General features: G+C 50.4%; 1 protein-coding gene across 1 annotated transcript; it reads left to right on the plus strand.

Annotated features, from left to right (window-relative positions):
- Positions 1-23,131: 23,131 nt before the first annotated feature.
- Positions 23,132-24,185, plus strand: LOC139242886 (protein phosphatase 1 regulatory subunit 3A-like; the record flags this gene model as incomplete). Its single annotated transcript, XM_070870532.1, has 1 exon — positions 23,132-24,185. A coding segment is annotated over exon 1 (785 nt), but the record flags the coding sequence as incomplete, so codon positions are not given.
- Between the last annotated feature and the right edge of the window lie 476 nt (positions 24,186-24,661).

Genomic DNA, 24,661 nt, shown 5'->3' on the forward strand with positions numbered 1-24,661 from the left:
TTAAGTTTGAGCTAGAAACTGACCATAAACTGCTCATATCACTATTCTCAGAGAGCAAAGGGATTAACACCAATGCCTCTGCCCGCATCCAAAGATGGGCGCTCACGCCTTCGGCATGCAACTATGTCTTCCGCCACAGACCGGGCACAGAGAACTGCGCCGATGCTCTCAGTCGGCTACCATTGCCCACCACCGGGGTGGAAATGGCACAGCCAGCGGACTTGCTCTTGGTGATGGATGCATTCGAGAACGAGAAGTCCCCCGTTACGGCCCGCCAGATCAGGACCTGGACCAGCCAGGATCCTTTACTGTCCCTGGTTAAAAAAAAAACTGTCCTCCATGGGAGCTGGTCCAGCGTCCCAGCGGAGATGCAGGAAGAGATCAAGCCGTTCCACAGGCGCAAAGACGACATGTCCTTACAGACGGACTGGCTTTTGTGGGGTAATCGCGTGGTCTTGCCCAAGAAAGGCAGAGAAACGTTCATACGCAACCTACACAGCACTCACCCAGGCATAGTAATGATGAAAGCCATAGCCAGATCCCATGTGTGGTGGCCCGGCATTGACTCAGGTTTACAGTCATGAGTGCGCCAGTGCAACACTTGCTCTCAACTGAGCAATGCGCCCAGAGAGGCATCGCTAAGTTTGTGGTCTTGGCCCTCCAAACCGTGGTCTAGGATCCACGTTGACTATGCAGGCCCATTTCCAGGCAAAATGTTCTTGGTTGATGCTTATTCAAAATGGATTGTATGTGTAATAATGTCTGTAAGCACATCCCCCACCACCATTGAAAGCCTACGAGCCATGTTTGCCACACACGGCCTGCCTGATGTCCTGGTCAGCGACAATGGGCCGTGTTTCACCAGTGCTGAATTCAAGGAATTCATGACCCGCAACGGGATCAAGCACGTCACATCTGCCCCGTTCAAGCCCGCATCCAACGGCCAGGCAGAACGGGCAGTCCAGACCATCAAGCAAAGCTTGTAACGTGTGTCAGAAGGCTCCCTGCAGACCCGACTGTCCCGAGTTCTGCTCAGCTACCGCACCAGACCCCACTCGCTGACCGGGATTCCCCCCAGCCGAGCTGCTCATGAAAAGGACACTCAAAACAAGGCTCTCTCTTGTCCATCCTGACCTCCAGGATCACGTCGAGGGCAGGCGGCACCAACAAGGCATGTACCATGATCGAGCAAACTTGTCACGTGATATTGAAGTCAATGACCTTGTATTTGTACTCAACTATGGACATGGTCCCAAATGGCTTGCTGGCATGGTCATACCCAAAGAAGGGAGTAGGGCGTTTCAGGTCAAAGTGGCCAATGGACTAACGTGCAGAAAACATTTGGACCAAACCAAATTGTGGTTCACTAACAGCTGCGAGCAACCCAAAGAGGACACCGCCAACTTCGACCCTCCAACACACACACAAGTGGCAACCGACATCACGGTTGACCACGAAGCAGAACTCACCATCCCCGGCAGCCCGGCAAGGCCAGCAGCCCAGCGAAGAACCGACCAACTCCCCCACACCTGCATTTGTACCGAGACGATCGACAAGCGAGCAAAGAGCCCCAGATCGTCACACCCTGTAAATAAGTGTACTATTGACTTTACGAGGGAGTGATGTTATGTATTTAACCCTTGGTAACCTGTCTCACACCACCACCAGAGGGCCTACCTGTTGGGAGTCCCAAGGAATCCCAGCATCGCTTGGGAGCACAGTATATAAGCAGGCCTCCCATGCTGTACCTGCACTCTGGAGTCTAATTAAAGAAGCTAAGGTCACACTTACTCATCGCATACAGCACTCACAGTTGCATTATTTTTTTATGAGTGTAAAAATACCTGCCCTGCTGTATGCTTCAGAGACATGGACCATGTACAGTAGGCACCTCAAGTCGCTGGAGAAATACCACCAACGATGTCTCCGCAAGATCCTACAAATCCCCTGGGAGGACAGATGCACCAACGTTAGTGTCCTCGACCAGGCCAACAACCCCAGCATCGAAGCACTGACCACACTCGACCAGCTCCGCTGGGCAGGGCCACATTGTCCGCATGTCCCCCCCCAGACACGAGACTCCCAAAGCGAGCACTCTACTCGGAACTCCTTCACGGCAAACGAGCCAAAGGTGGGCAGAGGAAACGTTACAAGGGACCACCCTCAAAGCCTCCCTGATAAAGTGCAACATCCCCACCGACACCTGGGAGTCCCTGGGCCCAAAGACCAGTCCGCCCTAAGTGGAGGAAGTGCATCCGGGAGGGCGCTGAGCACCTCGAGTCTCGTCGCCGAGAGCGTGCAGAAACCAAGCGCAGGCAGCGGATGAAGCGTGCGGCAACCCAAGCCTCCCACCCACCCGTCCCTCCAACCACCGTCTGCCCCACCTGTGACAGAGACTGTAGGTCCCGCATCAGACTCATCAGTCACCTGAGAACTCGTGTTAATGTGGAAGCAAGTCATCCTCGACCCCGAGGGACTGCCGAAGAAGACTGCACCATTGCACCATTGTATCATTGCACCATTGCACCATTGTATCATTGCACCATTGCACCATTGTATCATTGTATCATTGCACCATTGTATCATTGTATCATTGCACCATTGCACCATTGTATCATTGTATCATTGCACCATTGTATCATTGTACCATTGCACCATTGTATCATTGTATCATTGCACCATTGTATCATTGTATCATTGTATCATTGTACCATTGCATCATTGTATCATTGCACCATTGTATCATTGCACCATTGCACCATTGTATCATTGTATCATTGCACCATTGCATCATTGCACCATTGCACCATTGTATCATTGTAACATTGTATCATTGCACCATTGTATCATTGTATCATTGCACCATTGTATCATTGCACCATTGCACCATTGTATCATTGCACCATTGCACCATTGCATAATTGCACCATTGCACCATTGTACCATTGCACCATTGCATCATTGCATCATTGCATCATTGTACCATTGTACTATTGCAGCATTGCACCATTGCACCATTGCACCATTGCATCATTGCACCATTGCATCATTGCACCAGTGCACCATTGTACCATTGCACCATTGCATCATTGCATCGGTGCACCATTGCACCATTGTATCATTGCACCATTGCACCATTGTACCATTGCACCATTGCACCATTGTATCATTGCACCATTGCACCATTGCACCATTGTACCATTGCATCATTGCACCATTGCATCATTGTACCATTGTATCATTGCACCATTGCACCATTGCATCATTGCACCATTGCATCATTGCACCATTGCACAATTGCACCATTGCATCATTGCACCATTGCACCATTGTACCATTGCATCATTGCACCATTGCATCATTGCACCATTGCATCACTGTACCATTGCACCATTGTACCATTGTACTATTGCACCATTGCATCATTGTACTATTGTACCATTGCACCATTGCATCATTGCACCATTGCACCATTGTACCATTGTACCATTGCATCATTGTACTATTGTACCATTGCACCATTGTACTATTGTACCATTGCACCATTGCATCATTGTACTATTGTACCATTGCACCATTGCACCATTGTACCATTGCACCATTGCATCATTGTACTATTGTACCATTGCATCATTGCATCATTGCACCATTGCATCATTGTACTATTGTACCATTGCATCATTGCACCATTGCACCATTGTACCATTGCACCATTGCACCATTGTACTATTGTACCATTGCACCATTGCATCATTGCACCATTGCACCATTGCATCATTGTACTATTGTACCATTGCACCATTGCATCATTGCACCATTGCACCATTGTAACTTTGCATCATTGCACCATTGCACCACTGTACCATTGCATCATTGCATCATTGTACTATTGCATCATTGCATCATTGCACCATTGTATCATTGCACCATTGCATCATTGTACTATTGCATCATTGCACCATTGTATTATTGCACCATTGCATCATTGCATCATTGTACTATTGCACCATTGCATCATTGCATCATTGCATCATTGTACCATTGCATCATTGCATCATTGCACCAGTGTATCATTGCACCATTGCACCATTGCAGCATTGTACTATTGCATCATTGCATCATTGCACCAATGTATCATTGCACCATTGCATCATTGCATCATTGTACTATTGCATCATTGCATCATTGCACCATTGCATCATTGCATCATTGCATCATTGCACCATTGTATCATTGCACCATTGCACCATTGCATCATTGTACTATTGCATCATTGCATCATTGTACTATTGCATTATTGCATCATTGCACCATTGTATCATTGCACCATTGCATCATTGTACTATTGCATCATTGCATCATTGCACCATTGCACCATTGTACCATTGCATCATTGCACTATTGCATCGTTGCATCATTGCACCATTGTATCATTGCACCATTGCATCATCGCATCATTGTACTATTGCATCATTGCATCATTGCACCATTGCATCATTGCACCATTGTAGCATTGTACCATTGCACCATTGCATCATTGCATCATTGTACTATTGCATCATTGCATCATTGCACCATTGCATCATTGCACCATTGTATCATTGCACCATTGCACCATTGCATCATTGCACCATTGCATCATTGCATCATTGTACTATTGCATCATTGCATCATTGTACTATTGTATCATTGCATCATTGTACTATTGCATCATTGCACCATTGCACCATTGCACCATTGCACCATTGCATCATTGCACCATTGCATCATTGCATCATTGTACTATTGCATCATTGTACTATTGCATCATTGCATCATTGTACTATTGCATCATTGCATCATTGTACTATTGCATCATTGCACCATTGCACCATTGCATCATTGCACTATTGCATCATTGCATCATTGTACTATTGCATCATTGCACCATTGCATCATTGCACCATTGCATCATTGCACCATTGTATCATTGCACCATTGCATCATTGCACCATTGTATCATTGTATCATTGCACCATTGCACCATTGCATCATTGCATCATTGTACTATTGCATCATTGCACCATTGCACCATTGCATCATTGCACCATTGCACCATTGTACTATTGCATCATTGCACCATTGCATCATTGCACCATTGTACCATTGCAGCATTGCAGCATTGCATCATTGCATCATTGTACTATTGCATCATTGCACCATTGCATCATTGCACCATTGTATCATTGCAGCATTGCATCATTGCATCATTGTACTATTGCATCATTGTACCATTGCATCATTGTATCATTGCACCATTGCACCATTGCACCATTGCATCATTGCACCATTGTATCATTGCAGCATTGCATCATTGCATCATTGTACTATTGCATCATTGCACCATTGCATCATTGCACCATTGTATCATTGCAGCATTGCACCATTGCCCCATTGCATCATTGCATCATTGCAGCATTATATCATTGCAACATTGCATCATTGCATCATTTCACAATTGCACAATTGCATCACTGCAGATTTTCACCGTTGCATCATTGCACCATTGCATAATTGCACTATTGCAGCACTTCACCATTTCACCATTGCACCATAGTATCATCGCACCATTGCATCATTTCACCATTGCACAATTGCATCATTGCACCACTGCACCATTGGATCATTGCAGCATCGCACCATTGCATCATTTCACCATTGCATAAGCGCGCCATTGCATCATTGTACCATTGCATCGTTGCATCACTTCCCCATTACATCGTTGCATCATTCCGCATTGCATCTTTGTGCCATTGCATCATTGCATCATTGCACCATTGCAGCATTGCACCATTGCATCATTGCACCATTGCACCATTGCATCGTGCATCATTGCACCATTGCACCATTGCATCAATGCGGTGCATCCGCAAGGCTGAGAGCTACGTGGATAGCATGTTTCAGGAGGTGCTCACCCCGCAGTTTAAAGGCGTGCAGGTAGAGGGGAAGTGGGTGACCAACCAGACGTAGTAATTGTGCTCGGCAGGTAGCTCAGGAGTCCCTCCGTGAGTCCATCTCGCTTTCAAACCGATATTCACTTCAGAGTATCGGTAAGGACGGTGGTGCCTCTGGGGAGTGCAGCCAGAGCCAATTGCAAGGCACCACGGGTGGCTCAGCTGCACAGGGGGACATAGAACAAAAGGGCGCGAGTGATAGGGGATTCTATAGTTCAGGGAACAGACAGGCATTCCTGCGGCCGTAGACGTGACTCCCAAATGGTTTGGTACCTCCCTGGTGCCAAGGTCAAGGATGTCACAGAGCGGACACAGGGCATCCTGGGAGGGGAGGGTAAACAGCTAGAAGTCGTGGTCCACATCGGGACCAACGACAGGTAAAATGAGGGATGAGGTCCTACAGGAAGAATTCAGAGAGCTAGGAAGAAAATTAAAGGGGAGGACCTCAAAGGTAGTAATCTCCGGGATACTACCGGTGCAACGTGCTAATGAGTGCAAGACTAGAAGGATAGAGAGGATGAACACGTGGCTGGAAAGTTGCTGTAGGAGGAAGGGCTTTAAATTCTTGAGGCATTGGGACCGCTTCTGGGGGAGATGGGACCTGTACAAACCGGATGGGTTGCACCTCAACAGCACCGGGACCAATATCCTCGCGGGGAGTTTTGCCAGTGCTGTTGGGGGGAGTTTAAACTAGCATGGCAGGGGGATGGGAACCTGAGAACACATTCAAAAGGGAAGGAAGTAAAGCTGAAATTGGATCGCAAGAATCTAGAAAGCGAACCTGTAAGACAGAGGAAACAGGGCTTAGTAAGTAGTAAGCAAGGAGGTACTTGGGAGTATAACATTGTAGCCATTACAGAAACATGGCTGAAAGAGGGGCAGGTTTGGCAGCTCAATATTCCTGGTTCTCGGGTTTTTAGACAAGGTAGAGAGGGGGGTAAAAAGGGGGTGTCGCGGTACTGATTAAAGAAACTATTACAGCAGTGAGGAGGATGATATGTTACAGGGATCATCAAATGAGGCCATATGGGTCGAATTGAAAAATAACAAAGGGGCGATCACACTGCTGTGTGTGTATTATAGACCCCAAACAGTGGGAGGGAGAGAGAGGGGCAAATATGGCGGCAAATTGCTGTGAAGTCTAAAAACCATAGGGTAGTAATAGTAGGGGATTTTAACTATCCAAATATTGATTGGGACAAAGATAGTGTGAAGGGTATAGAGGGTGCGGAATTCTTGAAATGCATTGAAGAGAACTTTTTTAGTCAGTATGTAGCTAGCCCAACACGAGAGGGGCCGGTCTTGGGTTTAGTTTTGGGGGATGAAGCTGGGCAGGTTGAAGGGGTATTAGTGGGGGGAGCACTTGGGTGCAAGTGACCATAATTCAGTCAGATTCAAGTTGGTTATGGATAAGGACAAGGATAGGCCTGGAATAAAAGTCCCGAATTGGGGAAAAGCTAAGTAAAGGAGTGATTTGGCCATCGTGGACTGGAAACAGCTACCTGTGGGTAAATCGGTGTCGGAACTGTTATGTATGAATGCTTGTATTGTTGTGTGATGTCTGTCACATTGAATGTACCTTACACTGTACACACCTCAGCTGTGCACCAGAGGGTGCTGTTGCTGGAGGTAAGGCACACTGCAGGTAACCCAGTATAACAGGGAGCTCACAGCTTGGTGTCCTCACTCGAGGAGCTGAAAACAAAGGACTACAGTCAACACAGTTTAAGTACCATACCCCTGTCTCGTGGAGTCATTGCCAAAGGTGCCTACAGACCTAATAACTGGCGACGAGGTCACGAACTACACGCTCAGCATGTTGAATCTCAGCCACTTTCAGCAATTCACCGAGGGGGAAGATTGGGACGCTTTTGTGGAAAGATTGGAACATTTCTCCATAGCCAACGACCTGGATGGGGACACACCGGCCACACGACCGAACAAGCGCAGGGCCATCCTGCTCAGCAGTTGTGGGCCCACCATCCATTGTCTCAGTCAGGGACTTGCGAGCTCTGGAGAAGGCAACCACCAAAAGCTACGAGGACCTTGTAACACTCATACAGGAGCAACTAAAACCGAAAGAAAGCATCCTCACAGCCAGGTCTCCTCCACAAATTGCTCTCGGCCGACGTCACGGTCACCCTGCCGAGAGCAGTCCAAGTGAGCCAGGCCGACATGGTTTCGGCCAGCGACTCCAGGCGAACACTGAGCCAGGACTTTAAACCGGCAAGCGCGCAGTGCACCGCGTGGACACTTCTAAAGGCAGAAACGCTGCCCCGAGTCCCGCAACCCCTGAGTCCGCCAGGTGGGGCGAACCGGATGGCCCCGTGCTGGCGCTGTGGAGGGAACCACAGGGCCCACCAGTGCCGCCACAAAGACTATACCTGCAAAGGCTGCTACGAGAAAGGGCACCTCCAGAGAATGTGCAGAAAAGGCTGTGCTCACCGCGTCACCGAAGAGTTGGCTGATCACCGGGGCTCCGACACAGGTGGAGATGAAGCTTCTCAACCCCTGGAAGAAGAGCATGGAACTTATACCAGCTCCACCGAAAGTCCCCCGTGGGCGATGGAAGTGGACGTCGACGGGGTCCCAGTTTCTATGGAGATCGAAACAGGGGCGAGCCAAACGGCCGTTGAAACAATGTGGATAAATCCCGCCACTCGACCAAAACTGTCTCCTGTCCAGGCGAAGCTGCTCAGCGACACCAACGGTAAAATCCCGGTCGTTGGCAGGGTGGACGTCGCCAGTCTCCCAGCGCGGCGTGTTGAACAGACTCCCCACCCCCCCCCCTGTGGATCGCAGCCGGCGATGGTCCCACGCTGCTGGGAAGGAATTGGATGAACCCGGTCCAAGTCGGGCAAAGTGGCGACGGCCTCCGGGCTCCAGCAATCGACATCGAACGCGGACCCAGCGCTGCTTCCAGAGATCCCACCGCCCGGCTCGACTGCGCGGGCGACGATCCCACAACATCGCGGCGAAATCTCCAGGGGACGAAAACCCAAACTCCAGCTTCCGGGCCGGGGGTGGGGCGCGGGACCCCCAAGAGGCGAGCGGCGTCGACAGAAGTGGATTCCCGACGTCCATGGCCGAACCTGAGGAAGAAAAGACCACCGCAGCCTAGCTGGAGGAGAGAGCAAAGATGGCGGCCACACCACGAGGCGAAGAACCCGCAAACAAAATGGCCGCGGCCAGACCACGAGGGGCAGCGTCGGAGGAGCGACACGTGGCACCGAGCGGCCAATCGGATTGGAAGGCTCCCTTAAAGGAGACCGGTCGCCAAAAGAATTTAAAGGGACAGTTTCAACTTCAAGATGACAGGGACTTGAAAGGGTGCAGGTATGATAATGTAACCATGAATTGTGATGCTGGTGTAACTAATGTGAGACATGAAATGAATGCTTGTGTAAGTAAGGTTAAGAACAAGCTTGTTCCGTTTGATGATTATCACAGAGAGTTTGAAATGACTAATTTAACCATGTCTGGTGAGACCATGACACCAAAAAGTGATGCAAATGCTGTAATTAACAATATAAAGGCAGTCAAGAATGTAGACTCGACTATGTGTGATCAGAGCCAAGGTGTCATGTATACAGGTAGGACACTCTTAAAGGACACTGGGTTCTACATGGACCATGCATATGTTGGAGGAATCCCCCCCCCGTGGGAGACCCCCAGGTCCAGCTGGCTACCTGACCATGTAGCCTGGACCTTTGGAACAAATGTGATGCCCCAGGAAGGGCTCACGCACACACACCCAGTGGGAGCAGACCCACTACAGGGACAGTGGTCACCACCACTGGCAACCTGCCCCAGACCAGCCCTACGCCCCCTGGCCACCAGGGCCAACATCAGGAGCGAGAGACCAATACCCTCCAGCTTTCATAGAAACATAGAAACAGAGAAAATAGGTGCAGGAGCAGGCCATTCGGCCCTTCGAGCCTGCACCACCATTCAATGAGTTCATGGCTGAACATGCAACTTCAGTACCCCCTTCCTGCTTTCTCGCCATACCCCTTGATCCCCCTAGTAGTAAGGACTACATCCAACTCCTTTTTGAATATATTTAGTGAATTGGCCTCAACAACTTTCTGTGGTAGAGAATTCCACAGGTTCACCACTCTCTGGGTGAAGAAGGTTCTCCTCATCTCGGTCCTAAATGGCTTACCCCTTAACCTTAGACTGTGAGCCCTGGTTCTGGACTTCCCCAACATCGGGAACATTCTTCCTGCATCTAACCTGTCCAGTCCCGTCAGAATTTTAAACGTTTCTATGAGGTCCCCTCTCATTCTTCTGAACTCCAGTGAATACAAGCCCAGTTGATCCAGGCTTTCTTGATAGGTCAGTCCCGCCATCCCGGGAATCAGTCTGGTGAACCTTCGTTGCACTCCCTCAATAGCAAGAATGTCCTTCCTCAAGTTAGGAGACCAAAACTGTACACAATATTCCAGGTGAGGCCTCACCAAGGCTTTGTACAACTGCAGTAAGACCTCCCTGCTCCTATACTCAAATCCCCTCGCTATGAAGGCCAACATGCCATTTGCTTTCTTAACCGCCTGCTGTACCTGCATGCCAACCTTCAATGACTGATGTACCATGACACCCAGGTCTCGTTGCACCTCCCCTTTTCCTAATCTGTCACCATTCAGATAATAGTCTGTCTCTCTGTTTTTACCACCAAAGTGGATAGCCTCACATTTATCCACATTGTATTTCCTGGCAAACCCTGGGGTGACCAGACTCTCATCCCAGTTGGAGGACACGGAGCCCACACAGTCCTGTGGCCCTGCCCACCACCACACAATTACCCACAGCACAGAGCATGCACCCTACCCACTGCTGCTATGGCTACCCCCTGAGGGATCCCACAACAGTGACACCCACATGGGGGTCTGTGTGTGAGGGGGGTGGGGGGGGGGGAATGTATGAGGGCCAGCCTCAAGTACAGGGGTCACACCTAACACCAACACAACCCTCACCACAACCTCCCATAGCCAATAAGGACTTGAAAAATGCTTAGGGGGGAGTGTTGTTATGTATGAATGCTTGTATTGTAATATGATGTACCACAACACTGAATGTACCTTACACTGTGCACACCTTACCTGTACACCAGAGGGTGCTGTTGCTGGAGACCTAAGGGTTACCTGCACACTGGGGGTAACCCAGTATCATAAGGAGCTCACAGCTTGGTGTCCTCACTCGAGGAGCTGCAAATAAAGGACTACAGTCTTCACAGCTTAAGTACCACACCCCTGCCTTGTGGAGTCATTACCAAAGGTGCCGACACACCTAATTGGAACAGTGGGAGGCATTCAAGGAGGAGATCCGGAAGGCTCAGGCAAAACATGTGCCCTTAAAGAAAAAGGCTGGGAGAAATAATTCTCGAGCCCCCTGGATGTCGAGGGACTTACAGGGGAGGATTAAGGAAAAAAGGGACGCCTATGTCATATACCAATGGCTAAATCTTTAGAGGAATATAGAAAGCAAAATTAAAAAGGATATTAGGAATGCCAAGAGAGAGCACGAGAAATTCTTGGCCAGTAAAATTAAGGAAAACCCTAAGATGTTCTATAAATATATTAAGAGTAAGAGGGTAACTAAGGAAAGGGTAGGGCCTATCAGAGACCATGAGGGTAATCTTTGTGTGGATGCGGAAGATGTTGGGAGGGTTCTTAACGAAAACTTTGCATCTGTTTTGACAAAGGAAAGGGGCAATGCAGATACTGCTATCGAGGAGTGTGATATTCTGGATGAAATAAATATAGTGAGAGAGGAAGTATTAAGGGGTTTAGCAGCTTTGAAAGTAGATAAGTCCCCAGGCCCAGATGAAATGCATCCCAAGCCGTTGAGCGAAGTCAAAGAGGAAATAGCAGAGGCCTTGACCATCATTTTCCAGTCCTCTTTGGATCTGGGCATGGTGCCGGAGGACTGGAGGACTGCTAATGTAGTACCTTTGTTTAAGAAGGGAGAAAGGGATAGGCCGAGTAATTACAGGTCTGTCAGCCTAACCTCAGTGGTGGGAAAATTATTGGAAAAAATCCTGAAAGACAGGATAAATCTGCATTTGGAAAGGCAAGGATTAATTATGGACAGTCAGCACAGATTTGTTAAGGGAAGATCTTGTCTGACTAACCTGATTGAATTTTTTGAGGAGGTAACCAAGAGGGTCGATGAGGGTAGTGAGTACGATGCAGTATATATGGACTTTAGCAAGGCTTTTGATAAGGCCCCACATGGTCGACTGGTCATGAAGATTAGAGCCCATGGGATACAGGGCAAAGTGGCAAGTTGGATCGACATAGAAACATAGAAAATAGGTGCAGGAGTAGGCCATTCGGCCCTTCGAGCCTGCACCACCATTCAATAAGATCATGGCTGATCATTCACCTCAGTACCCCTTTCCTGCTTTCTCTCCATACCCCTTGATCCCTTTAGCTGTAAGGGCCACATCTAACTCCCTCTTGAATATATCCAATGAACTGGCATCAATGACTCTCTGCGGCAGGGAATTCCACAGGTCAACAACTCTCTGAGTGAAGAAGTTTCTCCTCATCTGAGTCCTAAAGGACCTACCCCTTATCCCAAGACTATGTCCCCTGGTTCTGGACTTCCCCAACATCGGGAACATTCTTCCCGCATCTAACCTGTCCAGTCCCGTCAGAATTTGATATGTTTCTATGAGATCCCCTCTCATCCTTCTAAACTCCAGTGAATACAGGCCCAGTCGATCCAGTCATCTTCATATGTCAGTCCTGCCATCCCGGGAATCAGTCTGGTGAACCTTCGCTGCACTCCCTCAATAGCAAGAACGTCCTTCCTCAGATTAGGAGACCAAAACTGAACACAATATTCCAGGTGAGGCCTCACCAAGGCCCTGTACAACTGCAGTAAGACCTCCCTAAAATTGGCTTGGAGGTAGGAAGCAAAGGGTAATGGTTGACGGGTGTTTTTGTGACTGGAAGGATGTTTCCAGTGGGGTTCTGCAGGGCTCAGTGCTGGGTCCCTTGCTTTTTGTGGTATATAGCAACGATTTAGATTTAAATATCGGGAGTATGATTAAGAAGTGTGCAGGCAACACTAAAATTGGCTGTGTGGTTGATAATGAAGAGGAAAGTCATGGGCTGCAGGAGGATATCAATCTACTGGTCAGGTGGGCAGAGCAGTGGCAAATGGAATTTAATTCAGAGAAGTGTGAGGTGATGCACTTTGGGAGGGCTAATAAAGAAAGGGTCTACACATTAAATGGTAGGCCACTTAATAGTGTAGATGAGCAAAGGGACCTTGGAGTACTTGTCCACAGATCCCTGAAAGTAGACCAGGTGGATAAGGTGGTTAAGAAGGCACATGGAATGCTTGCCTTTATTGGCCAAGGCATAGAATATAACAGCAGGGAGGTTATGCTTAAATTGTATAATACTTTGGTTAGGCCACAGCTGGAGTACTGCGTGCAGTTCTGGTCGCCGTATTATAGGAAGGACGTGATTGCACTAGAGAGGGTGCAGAGGAGATTTACTAGGATGCTGCCTGGAATGGAGAATCTTAGTTATGAGGACAGATTGGATAGGCTGGGTTTGTTCTCATTGGAACAGAGGAGGTTGAGAAGAGACCTCATTGAGGTGTACAAAATATTGAGGGGCCTGGACACAGTGGATAGTGAGGGTCTATTTCCATTGGTGGAGAGGGCCAATTATGAGGGGGCATAGTTTTAAGGTGGTTGGTGGAAGGTTTAGAGAGGATTTGAGGCGGGGGGCTTCTTTACACAGAGGGTTGTGGGGATCTGGAACTCGCTGCCTGGAAGAGTGGTGGATACAGAAACCCTCACCACTTTTAAGAGATGGTTGGATGGGCACTTAAAGTGCAGTAACCTGCAAGGTTACGGACCTAGAGCTGGTAATTGGGATTAGATTGGATGACCTTTTGTTCGACGGAGCAGATATAATGGTCAGTACTGCAGGGAATAGAATAAGGTCAGGGTGATCTCCTGGACTAGTGTTGATCGCCTGGATGGGTCGAAGAGGAATGTTCCCAGATTTTTTCTCCCTAAATTGGCCTGGGTTTTTATCTGATTTTTGCCTCTCCCAGGAGATCACATGGCTCCGGTTGGGGTGGAGTGTAGAATGTTTCAGTGTGAGGGGTGTTGCAGTTGTGTGGGGCGGACTGGTTGGGCTGGGTGCTCTTTGCCTTTCCGTCATTGTTCATGGGTTTATATGCAACCTTCAGGGCTGCTGACCGAGGGCCGTGCGGCTCTTTGTCGGCCGGGGCGGACACGATGGGCCGGAATGGCCTCCTTCTGCGCTGTACATGTCTATGTTTCTATGTTTCTATCATTGAACCATTGCACCATTTCACTCACACACACACACACACACACACACACATCACCACACCCCTCACACACACACACTGAGTCACACACACGCTCACACTCATACTCACTCACACTCACATTCACTCAGACTCACACACATACACTCACACACTCAGACGCGCACACACACACTCATACTCACTCATACTCGCTCACACACACACGCACTCACACGTCCACACACAAACTTACATACTCACAAACCAGCAACACTTAGCACTTACACTGGCAGGAGGGGTGGGTAACCAGAGGGACACAGATTGATGATAATCGGCGATGGAACCAGAGGAGGAGATGGGGGAGAATGTCTTTACGCAGCGAGTTGTTGTGATCGGGAACGCGCTGCCTGAAAGCTCGGTCGGAGCAGATTCAATCGTGACTTTCAAACCGGGGAATTGGATAAATACTGGAAGGGGAAATGTGCCGGGGCTGTGGGGAAAGGGCAGGGGGGGGTGTGGGACTGATTGGGGTCGCTCTGTCACCGAGCCGGCACAGCACGGGGCTCGAGGGGCCCAATGGGATCCTTCTGTGCCGTACGATTCTGTGAAATCCCAGCCTCCCTCGGGTCTTACAGACCCCTCTGGATATTTCCAAACTTTTATGACTTTTAAATAAAATGATGATCAGGCAACAAGTTTTAGGGGCAAAGTGAGTTTCCACCCTTATCCGGCAGAGTGGTGAGATGGTCGGGGAGTTGCCCGTCAGAGAGTTTAACACAAACCTGGGGGACAGATCTCACATGTCGCAGGTAGATCAGAGGGAGGCCTGAGATTCACACTGAGAGGGATTCAGTGTGAGGTGGATCCATCATTGAGCTAGCCCGTAAATTACTGAGGGCGGCTATCACTACAGCCCTGTAGACCATGAGCCTGGTGGTAGATTTGAGGGCCTGGTCTTCAAACACTCTTTTCCTCAGGTGGCCAAAGGCTGCACTGGCGCACTGGCTCAGAGGTATGGACCATGTACAGTAGACACCTCGAGTCGCTGGAGAAATACCACCAACGCTGTCTCCGCAAGATCCCGCAAATCCCCTGGGAGGACAGACGCACCAACGTTAGCGTCCTCGACCAGGCCCAACATCCCCAGCATCGAAGCACTGAGCACACTCGACCAGCTCCGCTGGGCAGGGCCACATTGTCCGCATGTCCCCCAGACACGAGACTCCCAAAGCAAGCGCTCTACTCGGAACTCCTTCACGGCAAACGAGCCAAAGGTGGGCAGAGGAAACGTTACAAGGGACCACACTCAAAGCCTCCCTGATAAAGTGCAACATCCCCACCGACACCTGGGAGTCCCTGGGCCCAAAGACCAGTCCGCCCCAAGTGGAGGAAGTGCATCCGGGAGGGCGCTGAGCACCTCGAGTCTCGTCGCCGAGAGCGTGCAGAAACCAAGCGCAGGCAGCGGAAGGAGCGTGCGGCAAACCAGTCCCACCCTCCCCTTCCCTCAACCACTGTCTGTCCCACCTGCGACAGGGACTGTGGCTCCCGTATTGGACTGTTCAGCCACGTGAGGACTCGTGTTAAGAGTGGAAGCAAGTCTTCCTCGATTCCGACGGGACTGCCGATGATGATGATGAACTCAGTCTCTAAACAATCACTGGATCGAGTGTGCCATCTTTGGGTTGAATTTAATACTGCAGGGTTTCATCACACTGCAGGAAGTTAGTGTCTGTCATGAGCAGTGAATCGTACAGCACAGGAGGATCCCATTGGGCCCCTCGAGCCCCGTGCTGTGCCGGCTCTGTGACAGAGCGACCCCAATCAGTCCCACACTCCCCCCTGCCCTTTCCCCACAGCCCCGGCACATTTCCCCTTCCGGTATTTATCCAATTCCCGGTTTGAAAGTCACGATTGAATCTGCTCCGACCGAGCTTTCAGGCAGCGCGTTCCCGATCACAACAACTCGCTGCGTAAACACATTCTCCCCCATCTCCCCCTCTGGTTCCATCGCCGATTATCGTCAATCTGTGTCCCTCTGGTTACCCGCCCTCCTGCCCCCCCCCGGGGAACAGCTTCTCCCGATCGACTCGATCAAAAACCCCTCGTCATTGTGAACACCTCGATTACATCTCCCCTCAACCTTCTCTGCTCCGAGGGGAACAACCCCGGCTTCTCCAGTCTCTCCCCGTCACTGAAGGCCCTCATCCCCCCGGGACCATTCTGGGCAATCGCCCTCTGCACCCTCTCTAAGGCCTTCACATCCTCCCTAAAGTACGGTGCCCAGAGGCAGCGGGAGACTGAGCAGCGTTGGTGAGGAAGTGTGGCGAGGCCTGTAAAAAGGCCCAGCGTTGGTGAGTCGGAGAGGCCCAGCCGGCCGGTGCAGCAGGGGCAGAAGGCAGAAAAGAAGCAGAAAGAAATCGAAAGGTGACGTCACAGCCAAGGGGGTAAGTGATTGGTAAGTAGTTTTTCTTTTTCTTTTCTATATCAGTAAATAACCTTTAGCAATGTTGTTGTTGCCAATTTAAGTGTATCTAAGGGTTAAGTCATGGCAGGAGAGCTCGGACACGTGTTATGCTCCTCCTGTGCTATGTGGGAAGTCAGGGACGCTTCCAGTGTCCCTGACGGCTACCTGTGCGGGAAGTGCATCCGCCTGCAGCTCCTGACAGACCGCATTGCGGCACTGGAGCTGCGGGTGGATTCACTCTGGAGCATCCGCGATGCTGAGGATGACGTGAATCGCACATTTAGCGAGTTGGTCTTACTGCAGGCAAAGGGTGCACAGCCAGATAGGGAATGGGTGACCAACAGGAAGAGCAGTGCAAGGAAGGTAGTGCAGGGGTCCCCTGCGGTCATCCCCCTGCAAAACAGATACATCGTTTTGAGTACTGTTGAGGGGGATGACTCATCAGGGGAGGGCAGCAGCAGCCAAGTTCATGGCACCGTGGCTGGCTCTGCTGCACAGGAGAGCAGGAAAAAGAGTGGGAGCGCGATAGTGATAGGGGATTCAATTGTAAGGGGAATAGATAGGCGTTTCTGCGGCCGCAACCGAGACTCCAGGATGGTATGTTGCCTCCCTGGTGCAAGGGTCAAGGATGTCTCTGAGCGGGTGCAGGACATTCTGAAAAGGGAGGGTGAACAGCCAGTTGTCGTGGTGCATATAGGTACCATTGATATAGGTAAAAAACGGGTTGAGGTCCTACGAGACGCATTTAAGGAGTTAGGAGCTAATTTAAAAAGTAGGACCTCAAAAGTAGTAATCTCAGGATTGCTACCAGTGCCACGTGCTAGTCAGAGTAGGAATCGCAGGATAGCTCAGATGAATACGTGGCTTGAGCAGTGGTGCAAAAGGGAGGGATTCAAATTCCTGGGACATTGGAACCGGTTCTGGGGGAGGTGGGACCAGTACAAACCGGACAGTCTGCACCTGGGCAGGACCGGAACCAATGTCCGAGGGGGAGTGTTTGCTAGTGCTGTTGGGGAGGTGTTAAACTAATATGGCAGGGGGATGGGAACCTGTGCAGGGAGACAGAGGGAAGTAGAATGGGGGCAAAAGCAAAAGATAGAAAGAAGAAAAGTAAAAGTGGAGGGCAGAGAAACCTAAGGCAAAAAGCAAAAAGGGCCACATTACAGCAAAATTCTAAAGGGGCAAAGTGTGTTAGAAAGACAAGCCTGAAGGCTCTGTGCCTCAATGTGAGGAGTATTCGGAATATGGTGGATGAATTAACTGCACAGATATGATATGATGTAATTGGCATCACGGAGACATGGCTCCAGGGTGACCAAGGCTGGGAACTCAACATCCAGGGGGATTCAACATTCAGGAAGGATAGACAGAAAGGAAAAGGTGGCGTTGCTGGTTAAAGAGGAAATTAATGCAATAGTAAGAAAGGACATTAGCTTGGATGATGTGGAATCGGTATGGGTGGAGGTACGGAATACTAAGGGGCAGAAAACGCTAGTGTGAGTTGTGTACAGACCACCAACCAGTAGTAGTGAGGTTGGGGATGGCATCAAACAGGAAATTAGGGATATGTGCAATAAAGGTACAGCAGTTATCATGGGCGACTTTAATCCACATATTGATTGGGCTAACCAAACTGGTAGTAATGCGGTGAAGGAGGATTTCCTGGAGTGTATTAGGGATGGTTTTCTAGACCAATATGTCGAAGAACCAACTAGAGGGCTGGCCATCCTAGACTGGGTGTTGTGTAATGAGAAAGGACTAATTAGCAATCTTGTTGTGCGAGGCCCCTTGGGGAAGAGTGACCATAATATGGTAGAATTCTTTATTAAGATGGAGAGTGACACAGTTAATTCAGAAACTAGGGTCCTGAACTTAAGGAAAGGTAACTTCGATGGTATGAGACGTGAATTGGCTAGGACAGACTGGCAAATGATACTGAAAGAGTTGACGGTGGATAGGCAATGGCAAACATTGAAAGATCACTTGAATGAACTTCAACAATTGTACATGCCTGTCTGGAGTAAAAATAAAACGGGGAAGGTGGCTCAACCGTGGCTAACAAGGGAAATTAAGGATAGTGTTAAATCCAAGGAAGAGGCATATAAATTGGCCAGAAAAAGCAGCAAACCTGAGGACTGGGAGAAATTTAGAATTCAGCAGAGGAGGACAAAGGGTTTAATTAGGAGGAGGAAATAGAGTATGAGAGGAAGCTTGCCGGGAACATAAAAACTGACTGCAAAAGCTTCTATAAATATGCGAAGAGAAAAAGATTAGTGAAGACAAACGTAGGTCCCTTGCAGTCGGATTCAGGTGAATTTATAATGGGGAACAAAGAAATGGCAGACCAATTGAACAAATACTTCGGTTCTGTCTTTACGAAGGAAGACACAAATAACCTTCCGAATGTACTAGGGGACCGAGGGTCTGGTGAGAAGGAGGAACTGAAGGATATCCTTATTAGTCGAGAAATTGTGTTAGGTAAATTGATGGGATTGAAGGCCGATAAATCTCCGGGGCCTGATAGTCTGCATCCCAGAGTACTTAAGGAAGTGACCCTAGAAATAGTGGATGCTTTTGTGATCATTTTCCAACAGTCTATCGACTCTGGATCAGTTCCTATGGACTGGAGGGTAGCTAATGTAACACCACTTTTTGAAAAAGAAGGGAGAGAGAAAGTGGGTAATTATAGACCGGTTAGCCTGACATCAGTAATGGAGAAAATGTTGGAATCAATTATTAAAGATGAAATAGCAGCGCATTTGGAAAGCAGTGACAGGATCGGTCCAAGTCAGCATGGATTTATGAAAGGAAAATCATGCTTGACAAATCTTCTGGAATTTTTTGAGGATGTAACTAGTAGAATGGACAAAGGAGAACAAGTGTATTTGGACTTTCAAAAGGCTTTTGACAAGGTCCCACACAAGAGATTGGTGTGCAAAATCAAAGCACATGGTATTGGGGGTAATGTACTGACGTGGATAGAGAACTGGTTGGCAGACAGGAAGCAGAGAGTCGGGATAAATGGGTCCTTTTCAGAATGGCAGGCAGTGACTAGTGGAATGCCGCAGGGCTCAGTGCTGGGACCCCAGCTATTTACAATATACATTAATGATTTGGATGAAGGAATTGAGTGTAATATCTCCAAGTTTGCAGATGACACTAAACTGGGTGGCAGTGTGAGCTGTGAGGGGGACGCTAGGAGGCTGCAGGGTGACTTGGACAGGTTAGGTGAGTGGGCAAATGCATGGCAGATGCAGTATAATGTGGATAAATGTGAGGTTATCCACTTTGGGGGCAAAAACGCGAAGACAGAATATTATCTGAATGGTGACAGATTAGGAAAAGGGGAGGTGCAACGAGACCTGGGTGTCATGGTTCATCAGTCATTGAAAGTTGGCATGCAGGTACAGCAGGCGGTGAAGAAGGCAAATGGTATGTTGTCTTCATAGCGAGGGGATTTGAGTATAGGAGCAGGGAGGTCTTACTGCAGTTGTACAGGGCCTTGTTGAGGCCTCACCTGGAATATTGTGTTCAGTTTTGGTCTCCTAATCTGAGGAAGGGTGTTCTTGCTATTGAGGGAGTGCAGCGAAGGTTCACCAGAATGATTCCCGGGATGGCCGGACTGACATATGAGGAGAGATTGGATCAACTGGGTCTTTATTCACTGGAGTTTAGAAGGATGAGAGGGGATCTCATAGAAACATATAAGATTCTGATGGGACTGGACAGGTTAGATGCAGGAAGAATGTTCCCGATGTTGGAGAAGTCCAGAACCAGGGGACACAGTCTAAGGATAAGGGGTAGGCCATTTAGGACCGAGGTGAGGAGAAACTTCTTCATTCAGAGAGTTGTTAACCTGTGGAATTCCCTGCCGCAGAGAGTTGTTGATGCCAGTTCATTGGATATATTCAAAAGGGAGTTAGATGTGGCCCTTACGGCTAAATGGATCAAGGGGTATGGAGAGAAAGCAGGAATGGGGTACTGAGGGAATGATCAGCCATGATCATATTGAATGGTTGTGCAGGCTCGAAGGGCCGAATGGCCTACTCCTGCACCTATTTTCTATGTTTCTATAGAGACAATACCCCAGTTGAGGCTGAACCAGCGTTGTATAAAGGTTCATCATAACCTCCTTGCTTTTGTACTCTGTGCCTCTATTTATGAAGCCCAGGATCCCGTAAGCTATAACCGTTTTCTCAACCTGCCCCCCCGCCTTCCCCGATTTATGCCCCGATACCCCCCCGGGCCTCTCTGTTCCTTCACCCCCTCCAGCATTGTACCCTTTAGTTTATATCGCCTCTACTGGTTCTTCCTGCCAAAATGCATCACTTTGCACGTTTCTGCGTTAAACTTCATCTGCCACATGCCCGCCCATCCACGGCCTGTCACTGTCCTCCTCAAGCTTGTTACCGTTGTGTGGCAATGGATCACTACTGGGGTCAAACATTTGAAGGCTGCTTAATGTGTCAGCTCCCTCGACCCGTGCCACACACTGATGACCCATAAGAACGTCAGAAATAGGAGCAGGAGTCGGCCATTCGGCCCCTCGAGCCTGCTCCGCCATTTAATACGATCATGGCTGATCCGATCATGGACTCAGCTCCACTTCCCTGCCCGCCCCCTTATTCCCTTATCGGTTAAGAAACTGTCTATCTCTACCTTAAATATATTCAATGTCCCGGCTTCCACAGCTCTCTGAGGCAGCGAATTCCACAGATTTACAACCCTCTGTGAGAAGGAATTCCTCCTCATCTCAGTTTTAAATGGGCGGCCCCTTATTCTAAGACCGTGCCCCCTAGTTCTAGTCTCCCCCATCAGTGGAAACATCCTCTCTGCATCCACCTTGTCGAGCCCCCTCATAATCTTATACGTTTCCATAAGATCACCTCTCAGTCTTCTGAATTCCAATGAGTAGAGGCCCAACCTCCTCAACCTTTCCTCATAAGTCAACCCCCTCATCCCCGGAATCAACCGAGTGAACCTTCTCTGAACTGCCTCCAAAGCAAGTATATCCTTTCATAAATATGGAAACCAAAACTGCAAGCAGTACTCCAGGTGTGGTCTCATCATATCATAGGCAGTCCCTCGGAATCGAGGAAGACTTGCTTCCACTCTTAACATGAGTCCTCAGGTGGCTGAACAGTCCAATACAGGAACCACAGTCCCTGTCACAGGTGGGACAGACAGTGGTTGAGGGAAGGGGAGGGTGGGACTGGTTTGCCGCACGCTCCTTCCGCTGCCTGCGCTTGGTTTCTGCACGCTCTCGGCGACGAGACTCGAGGTGCTCACCAATACCCTGTATAGCTGTAGCAGGACTTCCCTGCTTTTATACTCTATTCCCTTTGCAATAAAGGCCAAGATTCCATTGGACTTCCTGATTTGATTCTGCAATTGAGGGGCTGTGATTTGCTGAATTTGCAGTGCTGCGATTTGCTCCTGTGCTGGGAGGGAGGGCTGTGATTTGCAGAATTTGCAGGGCAGTGATTTGCTGAATTTGCAGAGCAGTGATTTGCAGAATTTGCAGGGCTGTGATTTGCTGAATTTGCAGGGCTGTGATTTGCTGAATTTGCAGGGCTGTGATTTGCTCCTGTGCTGGGAGGGAGGGCTGTTTTTTTGCAGGGCTGTGGTTTGCTCCTGTGCTGGGAGGGAGGGCTGTGGTTTGCTCCTGTGCTGGGAGGGAGGGCTGTGATTTTGCAGGGCTGTGATTTGCTCCTGTGCTGGGAGGGAGGGCTGTGTTTTGCAGACTATGATTTGCTCCTGTGCTGGGAGGGAGGGCTGTGATTTTGCAGACTATGATTTGCTCCTGTGCTGGGAGGGAGGGCTGTGATTTTGCAGGGCTGTGATATGCTCCTGTGCTGGGAGGGAGGGCTGTGATTTGCTCCTGTGCTGGGAGGGAGGGCTGTGTTTTTGCAGGGCTGTGATTTGCTCCTGTGCTGGGAGGGAGGGCTGTGTTTTTGCAGACTATGATTTGCTCCTGTGCTGGGAGGGAGGGCTGTGTTTTGCAGGGCTGTGATTTGCTCCTGTGCCGGGAGGGTGGTCTGTGTTTTTGCAGGGCTGTGATTTGCTCCTGTGCTGGGAGGGAGGGCTGTGTTTTTGCAGGGCTGTGATTTGCTCCTGTGCTGGGAGGGAGGGCTGTGTTTTGCAGACTATGATTTGCTCCTGTGCTGGGAGGGAGGGCTGTGTTTTGCAGGGCTGTGATTTGCCCCTGTGCTGGGAGGGAGGGCTGTGTTTTTGCAGGGCTGTGATTTGCCCCTGTGCTGGGAGGGAGGGCTGTGTTTTTGCAGGGCTGTGATTTGCTCCTGTGCCGGGAGGGAGGGCTGTGTTTTTGCAGGGCTATGATTTGCTCCTGTGCCGGGAGGGAGGGCTGTGTTTTTGCAGGGCTGTGATTTGCTCCTGTGCCGGGAGGCTGGGCTGTGTTTTTGCAGACTGTGGTCTTGCTGGCTGCGCTGGGCTGAGCTATGTGCAGCCTTTGGGCAGCGATTGGAGGGCCCACAGTGGCACGGATGGCTGGTTGAGTGTGGGTGCTGGGGGGAGGCGAGCCCGTGTGAGTGTGTGTGTGTAGGTGCAGAAGCAGCAGTGACCCAGGGAGGAGGGGGGTCCTTGCATGTCCCACGAAGCCCACCTTTAGCCCCAGCAATGAGCGCGGCGCCCCGCGATGCCAGCTTGCTGCAGGTGCCAGCCAGTGAGCCGGCTGCAGTGGAGGACGAGGAGGATGATGAAGATGCGTTCAAGGTGCACCTGATCCCCAGGTCCTCCCCGACCCCCAGGAAGAAGGCCGCCGGCTGCCAGGAGACCGAGGACCCGTCGCTGAGCCGCAAGGTCTCCTTTGCCGACACCAGGGGCTTGGCGTTGGAGGAGGTCCAGTACTTCACGGAGTTCGCCTTCCCCGAGTCGCCCGAGCCACCGGAGCTGGGCGCCCGCCAGGCCGCCGAGTGCCCCTTCTACGTCTTCCCGGCGTTCGTCCTGCCCGCCGACCCGGCACAGCTGCTGCAGCGGGTGAGGGCGGGCAAGGTGGCGCTGGAGACCATCGAGCCGGCCGAGGGAGACCCGCTCTCGGTGCGGGGCTGGGTCAGGGTGCTCAACCTGTCCTACCAGAAGGCGGTGCACGTGCGGGCCACCCTGGACGGCTGGGCCACCTACTTTGACCACCCGGCCGACTACGTGCCGGAGCGCAGCCCCGGCGAGACCGACCGCTTCGCCTTCCGCCTCTCCTTCGTGGCCCCTTACGTGCGGGACGGTGGGCGGCTGGAGTTCGTGGTGCGCTACCAGACCCCCGAGGCCGTCCACTGGGCCAACAACGGCGGCGCCAACTACTCGCTGGTCTGCAAGGTCAAGGAGCGGGCGCCCGCCATTGCCGCCGCCGGCGTCGCTGACACGGGACCCTCGCCGCTCAAGAGCTGTCTCAAGCCCGCGGTGTTCAGGTAAGGGCGGGGGGAGGGCGATAGGGGGCGCGTCCCCCACCGTCGCGGTGCAACCTCCGAGCAGCGCGCCGGTTTGGCCAGTCGAGTGTCGGGCGAGGCGCACAATGCGGCTTTGAGGGTGGGTCCCTTGTAACGTTCCCTCTGCCCGCCTTTGGCTCGTTTGCCGTGAAGGAGTTCCGAGTAGAGCGCTTGGCTTTGGGAGTCTCGTGTCTGGGGGGACATGCGGACAATGTGGCCCTGCCCAGCGGAGCTGGTCGAGTGTGTGGTCAGTGCTTCGATGCTGGGGATGTTGGGCCTGGTCGAGGACGCTAACGTTGGTGCGTCTGTCCTCCCGGGGGATTTGCAGGATCTTGCGGAGACAGCGTTGGTGGTATTTCTCCAGCGACTTGAGGTGTCTACTGTACATGGTCCGTGTCTCTGAGCCATACAGGAGGCGGGTATCACTACAGTCCTGTAGACCATGAGCTGGGTGGTAG

The sequence above is a fragment of the Pristiophorus japonicus genome, unplaced genomic scaffold (assembly GCF_044704955.1).
Source record: "Pristiophorus japonicus isolate sPriJap1 unplaced genomic scaffold, sPriJap1.hap1 HAP1_SCAFFOLD_1506, whole genome shotgun sequence".
Lineage (NCBI taxonomy): Eukaryota > Metazoa > Chordata > Chondrichthyes > Pristiophoridae > Pristiophorus > Pristiophorus japonicus.